This window comes from Lynx canadensis, chromosome C1 (assembly GCF_007474595.2).
Source record: "Lynx canadensis isolate LIC74 chromosome C1, mLynCan4.pri.v2, whole genome shotgun sequence".
Lineage (NCBI taxonomy): Eukaryota > Metazoa > Chordata > Mammalia > Carnivora > Felidae > Lynx > Lynx canadensis.
Genome location: NC_044310.1, coordinates 214,216,323 through 214,226,925, shown reverse-complemented (window position 1 = coordinate 214,226,925; position 10,603 = coordinate 214,216,323). Strand labels below are relative to the sequence as shown.

Here is a 10,603-nt window from a genome sequence, read left to right as displayed (position 1 = left end):
AGGTGGGGACGCTGGTCAAGGGTCAGAAACCCACTTGCTTTCCCGGCCCTGCCACGGGCTGTGTGGTCTTGAGGAAGTCACTGGACCTCACAGAACCTGCTGTCACCTCCTCCCGTCCCTCAGTGAGGAGGCTGGACTTAAAAGACTTCAAGTTCACTTCCGTCTCTACAGGCTAACATGCTGTGTCTCACCACATGTGGCCTTACCTCTAAGAATGGACAAGTTCCAGTAATTCTCTGTGGCTACCGTGTTGCCCTCAGCTCATCGCGCTGTGCAGAGACAGAGTCTCTCCTGAGAGGGGCAGATCTTCTCTACCGGCACCACTGGGTTGAGCAGACCACCCTGCCTGCCCTCTCTGCGGGGCCAGGCTCTGGGCCTTCCGAGGCGACCGCCCTGGACGTGCCCCAAGCCCTCTCGTCTCCTCGGCCTCACACGGCAAGGGGAGGGGCTATGTGTCGGTCTGTGGATACGTGTGTGTCTCCATGGACACAAATTATAGTAAAAATTCAGTTTCACTAAATGTACTAAATGTATCCTGGATTGGATCCAAGAACAGAAAAAGGACATTAGTAGAAACACTGGTGAAACCCGAATGAAGTCTAGAGTTTAGTAATAGTGCATCAACGTTAATCTCTTAGTTTTGATACATGTACCACAGTTACATAAGATGTTAACACTAGGGGAAACTGAGTGTGGGATATATGGGAACACTCCATACTATCTTCGCAAATTTTCTGTAAATCTAAAATGGTTCCCCCTAAAAAAGTTTATCACAAAAATTCATTTCTGGGGCGCCTGGGTGGCTCAGTCAGTTGGGTGTCCGACTTCGGCTCAGGTCATGATCTCATGGCTCGTGAGTTCGATCCCTGCATCGGGCTCTGTGCTGACAGCTCAGAGCCTGGAGCCTGCTTCGGATTCTGTGTCTCCCTCTCTCTCTGCCCCTCCAGCGCTCATGCTCTGTCTCTCTCTCTCTCTAAAAAGTAGACATTAAAACAAATTTTTTTTAATTAAAAAAATTCATTTCCAAAGTTTTATTACAACCCAATATAATATACTGATTTGGAGGTTTAACTAGCAAATCCACTATTCAGTTGAACTTTTAAGGTACACAAATCTTGTGTGTACAGCTCATCGAATTCTCACATGAGAATTAGCCCTCCTAAGCTGCACCAGATCAAATAGTAGAATGTTTCCAGCACCCAGAAGACTCCTCCTAGCTCCCCATGAACAGCTATCCTCCTCCAGAAATAGCTACCTTCCTGATTTATACACCACGGATTTGTTTTGCGTGTTCCTGAACTTCATATAAATAGAGTCATCAAGTATGTAGTCTTTTGAATCTGGCTTCATTCGCGCAAATATATAATGTCTGGAAAACCACCTACGCTCTCGTGTGTAGCAGTACTTCATTCTTCTATTATCGTGAAATATTCCTTTGCGCGAATATTGCCCAATTCGGTTATCCATTCTGATATCGACTGACATTTGGATCGTTTCCCCTTTGGGACTCTTACGAACAAAGCTGCCAGAAACATTCTTAATACGTGTCCTTGGCAGCTATATGCATTCATGTCTTTTAGAGACGTACTGCAGAGAGGAAGTGCTGGGTCATAGAGTATTTGCATGTTCAGTTTTAGTAGATACTACTGAACAGCTTTCCAAAGTGGTCATACCAGGTACGCTTCCTCCAGAAATGCGTAGAATTCCGGTTGCTTCACGTCCTTGCCAATACCTGCTGTTGTCGATCTTTCTCACTGTAGTCATTCTGGTGGGTATCTCATAGTTCTAATTTGCATTTCTCTGAAAAACGTGTTTAGCAGCCTTTGTGATATCCTCTTTTGTGAAGTGCCTGTTCAAGTCCTTTGCCCATTTTCGTTGGATTGTCTTTTTCTTATTGGTTTGTAGGGACTCTTTATAGATTCTGGATACAAGTCCTTTGCCAGACATGTGTGTTATAAATATCTTCTCCCCGTCTATGGCTTTTCTTTTCACTCTCTTAGTGGTGTTTTTCAATGAGTGGATAAGTCCGACTTTAACCAAATCAACTATTGCTTTTTTTCACTCAAATCAGAAGACTTTGATATTTGCATACATTTAGAAGTAGAAGGAACTTTAGAGATCATCTGTGCTAGCAGTTCTTGATCCTTATGTTCACTAGAATAACTTGAGGAGCTTTTGAAAAAAATACTCATCCCTGACGCCACCACCAGAGATTCTGTATCAGTTGGTCAGGGCTGGAGCCCAGGCATCATCACGGTTTATAAGCTCCCCAGGGAATTCTAAAAAGCAGTTGTAATGGAGACCCACTGACTTGTGAACAGAGAGAGTCTAAGGGAATAATTTTCTGAGCTTGGCAGTGTCCGGATGTCTTATCGTATTCCCGACTCATCTCAAGACCCTTAGCAGATGATTGACTCTTCCAGAGGAGTTAGCAGAGGCCAGCTCCCGATACAATCCTCGGTGGGTCTTTCTCTCTTAAAGCTCTCAGTTTATCTTGGACGGTCCTGGCTGATGCCCACTGTCTTGGTGTAATTATTAATAACATTCTCCTTTCACTCTCAAAAGTGTCCTGATTTGAATAACACACTGTGGCACCACCCTACCTCTAAACCTCTTAGTGCACTGCTCCTGGCCTGTGTGGCCCTGTCCTCGTTCTCCTGACCAGGCCTCTGGCCTCTGCATAGCTAACTTTGCAGGGTTTAGAAGACAGCAGGTGACATCCCCAACGCAGAGGAGCTCTACTTTCCACCCCAGCAACGAGCAGGCCCTAACTCCTTATCCTTCCAGCTGGATTTCACAAAACTCCACACAGAGAAGTAGCACCCAGATAGGAGGCCAGGGCCGGGAAACACCAGAACAAAAGCCACACCTCCAGCTCCCTACCCTGTAAAAATTCCATTTAACCACTGCCTGGCCACATGGAGACTCGGCTCCGTTGCAAGAATCCATGACTGTTGTCATCGATCCCTGCCATCAAACTATTAGACTGATCCAATCAGTAGGAGGGGCTCTGATGGGGGGAGGGGGCGAATGGACTTGGGACATATGACAAGAAGCATCAGCCCCCTCCACCCGGGTCGGGCCCCCTCTCAGGTTATCACCCTCATGACAACCAGAAGCGGCCTTCTCCCTGCTCTTTCTACACAGCAAGATCTACACAAGCACACCCCTGCCCCCCTCTCTTTCCACATGGTGGCATACCTGTCATGGCAAAGGCTGAACGCCCCGGAGCAGCTTTGTGCCACAGACGCACATCCAACAGCCCAGTCCCTCTTGCCCACTTCCCTCTTCTGAATTATCTGATTCATCTGAATTTCATTCCTACCTTTAGCCGCATCACCTGTACAAAAATAACTTAGGATGGATGACTGTAGCAGGTTGAGTGGTGGCTCCAAAAGATACATCCACGTCCTAACCCTCAGAACCGGTGAAAGTGGCATCCTTTGGAAAAGAGTCTATGCAAATATAATTGAGTGAAGGATCATCCTGGGTTACCCAGGTATGAAGAAAAAAACACAGGGGAAGGGGAGAAAGCCATTCAAAGACAGAGGCATTAAAGGGAGGTAGCCGTAAGCCGAGGGCTGCCTGGGGTCACCAGATGCCGGAAGGGGCAAGGAAGGGTTCTCCCCAGGTCCTGCTGACACCTTGATTTTGGACTTCCGGCCTCCAGAACGGTCAGAGAATGAATTTCTGTTGTTTTAAGCCACCAAGTTTGTACTGATTTGCTACGGCAGCTTGAGGAGTTACCTTAATTTTCCTAGCCCCGCTTACCTCCCTGCAAAGCTGTCTTCCATGCTGTCTGCTCTAAAGCATCATCAAACACACAAACACACACACACACACACGCACATGCACATGCACATGCACACTCACATGCACACACACCCCTCTGCTAATTTGTCTCCGTCTCCTCCCAGGAACATGATGAGCGTTTACCAAGAAGAAATGGGCTGGACTCGACCATTTATCAGGACCTGCACGGAAGCCGGGGCTGGGGGGGCAACAGGCAGGCTGAGCCATGCAGAGCGACGTCTCCCCATCTTCCCTGTCGAGGGGCCGTGGGAAGCCAGGTTCCTTCAACTTCTGATTGAAAACCGAATCCCTCGGAAGGACGGAAACATCCAAGCAGGAAGACAGCCAAGAGGCACACGTCTCCACACACTTTCAGCGAGGGGAGCCGAGAGCTGGCCCCCAGAGCCCAGAGGGAAACCCACGGGCCTCTCACTCGGGGTGTTCAGGAGGAAAGGGGGCCCCAGGCCGGCGGGAGTCCTTCCTGGATGGCACACGGCTGGCTCCCAAAGACAAAAACTCAGCTGGGAAGGCTTGTTTCAGGGTGAACGTGAGGAACATGACCGCCTCGTAATCGTCCGATTCGTACAGACACCCGAACTGCGGTGACCCGTCAGGGCCGGTGCCCATGCTCTGGAGGTCTGAGTAGGCGCAGCTGCCCGTGGCCAGCAGGGCGGGCTCCGACCAGGCCGCGGGGCCCGGGCGCGGCTTGCTGAGGTAGGCGCCCAGGTGGGCTCTCTGCCGTGGGTCGGTGGGGTGAGTGTAGAGCAGCCATCTGTCCGAGGCGTCCGCCCCCGCCCCGGGGCCGGGAAAGCTGACGACGCTCCCTTGGCAGCCGTGCGGAGGCTCCACGAGCTCCTCCACTAGCTGGGCCTCCTTGAAGTCGAGGCCCTCGTTGGTGCTCTCGGCCTGGACCCTGGCTCTGAGGGGGCTCCTCGCGTTCAGATACACGACCCTCTGCTCCGCACCCCCGACTTCGGCCACCTGACACTCCACGGTGTCCTGGGCCACGAAGTTCCCTCTCTGCCACGTGTGCCCGTGGTCGTGGCTGACGAAGCAGAAGGCAAACGGCGAAGGCCGCCGGTGGGGGTGAAGGTTCCGGTAAGCGTAGGCGGGCACCACCAGACTCCGCGTCTTGTTGCGCAGCTGCAGGCAGTGCCCCGGCCCCACCGCGAAAGTGGCCCACTCCTCGTGGGCTGTGCCGATGGCGGGGCCGGTGAGGTCTCGGGCGGGGCTCCAGGACCTCCCGTGGTCGGGGCTGGTGACCTGGCACAGCCGAGTCACGTTGACCCTGGTGTGGAGCTGGTGGTGCTCGGACACCTGCCCCGGGATGGCGATGAAGAAGAGGAAGAGGGTTCCTGTCTTCTCGTCGTACAAGGGGCTTGGGTTCATGGACCGGTGGCCCTCCAGCTGGGCCTGGGCCACCACCTCCTGAGCGTGCCACTGAATGCGAGGAGACAGGAAGGAGGAGAAGAACGACTTTGAAATGGCCGGTGACAGCGGCAGTGACAGGAACTGCAGTGTGGGGAGACGGGCAGGTGGCGCATCCCACGGGAGAAACGTCAAAGGTCTCGCGGCACGCGTCCACCCGCGCAACGTCTCCCCGGAGCGCTGGGAGCCCGGCCCCTCCGTACTCCCTCCGAGGCGGCACACTCTTCATTCGAGGGGCTACCGCTGCCGTTTCCAGCAACATACGTTACAGAGCACCCGCAGAGTGCCAGACCGCAGCATGAGAAGAGGATTCGGGCACAGCCGTTCCCAGGTTCATCCCGGTCCCTTCCATTCACCAGCCCGGTCCAGTTTCCCATTCTTGAAAAATAAAGCCTTAGAGTAGCTCCGGCAGTCTGACCATGACGGGGCAGAATGTGACAATCACCTCCCATTTGCCACACATCACAGTCTATTAATGCAGCCTAGGAGGGATAGCACCACAACACCGAGGACTCACGAGGAGTTTCCACGGTTCCTGAGGCTGTGGCCTACATGCAGCAGCTCTGCCCTCTATCTCCGTCCATTAATAGCCCTCCACCAGTGAACGGTTCGAGGGGTAGACACCGTGCCCAGAGCATGATGTCTGTTATGCCGTCTAACACTAATCCCTGACTCCTGGGGGACAGGTGTCACCAGCTCCGTCTGCCGTCTGGAGAATGAGAGGCTTAGACAGCATGGATGAGTTGCCCAAGCCCATGCCTCTGATAAGTGGTGGAACCAGGACTTGAACCCAAGTCCATCTGCTTCAGACCCCATGCTCTGGCTGGGTACTGTGTCATAAAGACCATGAAATAATGATAATAGTATATTAACCCCTTCAAATGTGATAAGCCAGCCTTGGGTGTCTTCATCAAAATTAAATACTTGGTCTATGTGCTGCAATCTCAAGACACAAGTTCCAACCTTTACCTTGCTCCCTAGGTTAATTTTACTAAAAGGATACACTCCCCCCGCCCCCACCAGTTATGTGATACTAAACTACCCCTCCCTCAGGTTTTCAGGGATGCGGGAGCTGTACGAACATCAGTTTCCCTGTCCAACTTGTCCTGTTATGCAAGAAAGCAGAAGCAGCCAGGCCAGCTGAACTTGCTCACGGTGACCCCATGTGGGTCACCCTCACTGGGGACACCTTCTCTGCCCCATCTCTGATGGATCTCTGGGCCCCTCTTGGGATTCAGCATGTCTTGTCCCTCTGTTCCCCAGACGCCGGCCATCTAAGCATGTCATGGCCCCTGGATTCCCAGCACTTGTAGCCTCGCCCTGCCTTACCTGGACCTGATGGGTGGATGCGTCATAGCTTCCTCTGCGCAGGACGATCAGCTCCGCGTGCTCATCCTTCTTGCTTATCCGCTGTTCCGCGAAGGCCAACACTGTCTTCTGCTCAGGCAGATACAGCAGAGCGGGGATCCTGTAGGCATGGGCTCCTGACTGGAACACTCTCTCCTTCTGCAGGATGGGGCACGACTCCATGGGGCTTGGGGGAGGGCACAGGACAGGCAGGTGAGTCTCTTGCATTCACATCCTGAGACGGGGCCACGGCCACCCTCCCAGGCAGGGGCTGCTCACCCCGCGGGCAAGCCACCCGACGTTGGGGTGGCCTGTCCTTCTTCCCAGTGGGGGCTCATCGCCCTTTATGACATTCCAAGACCCTTTCTGCCAACTGTGCACATGCCCCTCGTAGGGCCTGGCAGCCGTGTATGCGTGAGACATGGGAGACGAGGTCTTCGGAAAAGAGTATTCTGTGCCGTATTTTTATTATAAGTTAACAAACCTCCTTACAACAGATTCGTGATAACCTTCAACTGCTTTTCCCAAACCCAACTCATCAATCAAACGCTAAACCCTGAGTGGGAAAGGAGTGCTTGCCGAGGGGCTCTCCGCAGCTGTCCGGCTGCCAGAAAATGACACATGGGAGTTTTTTTTTTTATAACTGCAGAGCCCTAGAAAGTTGCCTTAGCAAAAAGAAAAAAAAAATGTGGGGAAAAAATACAGGCTCCATTCTCGAGGCTCTCGTCCCCAGGCTGCCTGAGGGGAGGCCCAGTTGCACCCACCATGGGGGCTCCCCGCCTCCCCCCCGGGGCAGGGAGGGGGTGCAGGCAATGGAAGACAGAGGCTCCTGACACCCCACCCGGGCTGGAAGGGTCTTCCGGACATATAAGAAAATAAAAGAAAAAAAAGAAATATTTGGCCAGAAAGGGTAGGGAGAGCTGGAGGTAACTTGGTGATGTGGGTGACAGTGGTCCCTGTGCCGGGCCACCTGGTTCCCCCTTCAGGGTGACTTCACCCCCAGCTTCAGGGAGTGCTGGCTGCAGAACAGATGGGCCTCAGCTGTCAGCCCAGGGGAGGGACGGGACTGCCAGCAGCTGAAAAGAACCAAGGTCATAACCCAGGAAGGGCTCCACCTGCCAGCCAGCCTGCCCAGAACGTAAAGACTTGGCTCCCTCGTCCTACCTGGGATGCTCTCAAGGACCAGCCCAGCTCCAGGGCTCCCGTGGGCTCCACTGAGGCTCCCCAGACACTGCATCACAGCCCCCCTTCTCCTGCCTGCTCCTACTGCCCTCCCCTCCCTTCCACCGAGCTGACCCCAGGAGGCGCCCCCACAAACCTCCTGTCCATTTCGGAGCCTGCTTCCTGGGGAGCCCTGCCTGCAACAGGCCTTCGGGGAGGGGAAATGGAAAGCGGGGTGAGCAGTAAGCAGCACACAGCCTCTCCTCTGCACCCTTTCCTACCACGTCCGGGGATTCTCTATTTAAAAGTTAATTCAACGTTTCTGGGAAACGAGTGCAATCTACCGATATTCTATTCAAGCCACAATGAATATTATTGCTAGGCCAAAATAACAAAATAAAACTAATGAGGGCAAACACTGCACAAGGTAAAAATGTGTGTTTGCCTAAACGTGAGCGGAAGAGGTAAGTCTTCATGGTAAAATCTGGACCTGGAAACTGTCATCCAGGAACATGGAGTTTAGTAGACAGAAGGGTGGCTACGTTGAAACTTTGTTATGAAACGTAGGTGGTAGGGGCGCCCGGGGGGCTCAGTCGGTTAAGCCTCTGACGGCCCACTTCGGCCCAGGTCCTGATCTCGTGGCTCGCGGGTTTGAGCGTCTGGGCTCTGTGCTGAACAGCTCAGAGCCCGGAGCCCGCTTCAGATTCTGTGTCTCCCTCTCTCTCTCTCTGCCCTTCCCCCGCTCACGCGCTGTCTCTTTCTGTCTCTCAAAAATAAATGTTAAAAAAAAAAATTAAAAAAAAAAAAGAAATGTAGATGGGGAAGAATCAAATATGATTAAAAATAAAAATGAAATGGGGGAGAAAGAGGCAGGGTAAACAGTGTTCTCCAGAAAACCGATCAACAGTTTATTGGGCGTGTATCTTGGGTAATGTACCTAGGAGTGGAATTGCTGGGTCATATGGTAACACTAACTGCCTGACTGTTTCCACATCAGCCGCAACATTTTACATTCCCACCAGCCATGTCAAGATTCCAATCTCTCAATGCAACACTGGTTATTGTGTTTTTTTTGATAACAGCCATCCTACGGGGGTTAAGTAGCATCCCACTGTGGTTTTGATTTGCATTTCCGGGATGACTAACGATGTTGAGCTGGTGCTCACTGACCATCAGAATTGGATTTTAGCCTGGAGGCAATGGGAAGATTTCGGATTTGTTTAGGCAAGGCAGTGATCTAACCCGATTTATTTTTTAGGAAGTCCCTCTTTTGGCCCCAGGGAACTGTTGCTGAGGGGGGGGGGGGAGGGAGGCGTTGCAGAAGATGAATTTGTTACAAGCTTCCAGGTTTGCACTGTTTTCCAGACACCTTCCTTAGACCCTGCTCTCCTTTAGGGTGGGGACAAATTTTTTCATTCAAATAGCAAATATTTATTGTGCTTCTACCTTGGGCCCTGCATTGTTCTAGAAACTCAGGATGCTTTGTGAATAAAAATAAATAAATAAATAAATAAATAAATAAATCCGTGGACTGGTGGAGTTTGTGTTCTAGTGAGGATGGGAAGGGTTTAACTTTATTGCCAAATACCAAATAGTGCTCGCTAGGACCAGGACCTGTCTGAGCACTCGACACGGATGGCCGTACCTGACCTCACAAATGCCCCCACCAATGCCTTGCCCTCTGAAAACCTGTGAGGCTGAAAGCCACGCCCCTGTGGGAAAAGAGCCTGGCATGGAGGGGGAGGCTGTAGACATGTGCTAACCCTGTCCCCTAGGGGCTGCTAGGCTGAGTCTTTGCCCCATGTGTATTTTGAGCCAAAGCAGACACAGGAGGGCAGGTGCGGAGGAAAAAGAGAATCTGGAGGGCTCATCTCATTTTTGGCAACTCAGCACCCGCCTGAACTGGCACGCCCACCGACAACACCGATCCAAAAATGTCTTCATAATCATCATAACCAACACTTACACCGCCTTTACGAAGGGCCGGCACTCTTTTAAGTGCTCTGCTATATTTTAAAAAGTTTTTTTGTAAATTGTATTTATAAACTGTATTTTATTTTTTAAGTTTATTTATTTATTTAAAGAGAGAGAGCTCACGCGCACACACACGCGGCTGGGGGCCAAGGGGTGGGGGCCAAGGGGTAGCGGCAGAGAGAGGGAGAGAGAGAATCGGTGCAGAGCCCCGCATGGGGCTCGATCCCAAGAACCGTGGGCTCATGACCTGAACCGACACCAAGAGTCGGACACTCAAGCGTCTGAGCCACCCAGGCACCCCTATAAATTTTAGTATTTACAATACGATTTATAAATATTCACTTATTTAATACCTGTGACACCCTTACGAAATCGCCACTTTTTTTTATCCCATTGTACAGATGAGGAAACTGAGCTCACTAACACTTAAGTGCCAGAGGTGGGACTAAAGACACTTCTAACTCCCCGCAGTACTGACTCTGGGAGGGGTTCTGGAAAATGCCATCTTCCAGCACCTCGTTACATTTCTGGTGCTTTATAGCACCTCGTGTTGGTAGCTGGCCCATCTGGACCCAGCTCTGGCTCCCATATCATGGCAGCAGCTTGAGAGCAACATAGGGAGAAGAGAACTGAATTAGGAGTAAAAAAAATCAGATTCTAGCCCTAGGTCCCCTCCTTGTGTATCTTTGAGCAAGAACCTACCTCCCTGGGTTCCATCTCCCCACTTGACAAGAAGGGAGCTATAGGAGGTGACCATGCAGGCCCCTCCGTCTCCAGCGGGGGCTGACTCCTTGGGGGAGGGGAGGGCAGGGGGCCTCAGCATAACCCAGCCTCAGATGCCACCATCCAGGCAGTCAGCCAAGTGACAATGTCAGGCTGAGCCATGAGAAACCACCACACT

The 10,603-nt window shown here is 51.9% G+C and overlaps 1 protein-coding gene across 1 annotated transcript; it reads right to left on the bottom strand.

The window, feature by feature from the left end:
* Positions 1 to 4,200: 4,200 nt before the first annotated feature.
* NEU2 (neuraminidase 2) lies at positions 4,201 to 6,750 on the bottom strand. Its single transcript, XM_032594165.1, has 2 exons — positions 6,550 to 6,750; positions 4,201 to 5,232 (listed from the first exon to the last, which is right to left on the bottom strand). The coding sequence occupies exons 1-2, from the start codon at positions 6,748 to 6,750 to the stop codon at positions 4,222 to 4,224; spliced, it is 1,212 nt and encodes a 403-aa protein (XP_032450056.1). The 3' UTR covers positions 4,201 to 4,221.
* Positions 6,751 to 10,603: the final 3,853 nt, after the last annotated feature.

What these genes read in the sequence shown, in the direction of transcription:
- NEU2 (XM_032594165.1), bottom strand. Translation starts at nt 6,750, where the DNA reads ATGGAGTCGTGCCCCATCCTGCAGAAGGAGAGAGTGTTCCAGTCAGGA. An exon ending in CATCCACCCATCAGGTCCAG is followed by an intron (nt 5,233 to 6,549) that starts GTAAGGCAGGGC and finishes CCTCGCATTCAG; the next exon opens with TGGCACGCTCAGGAGGTGGT.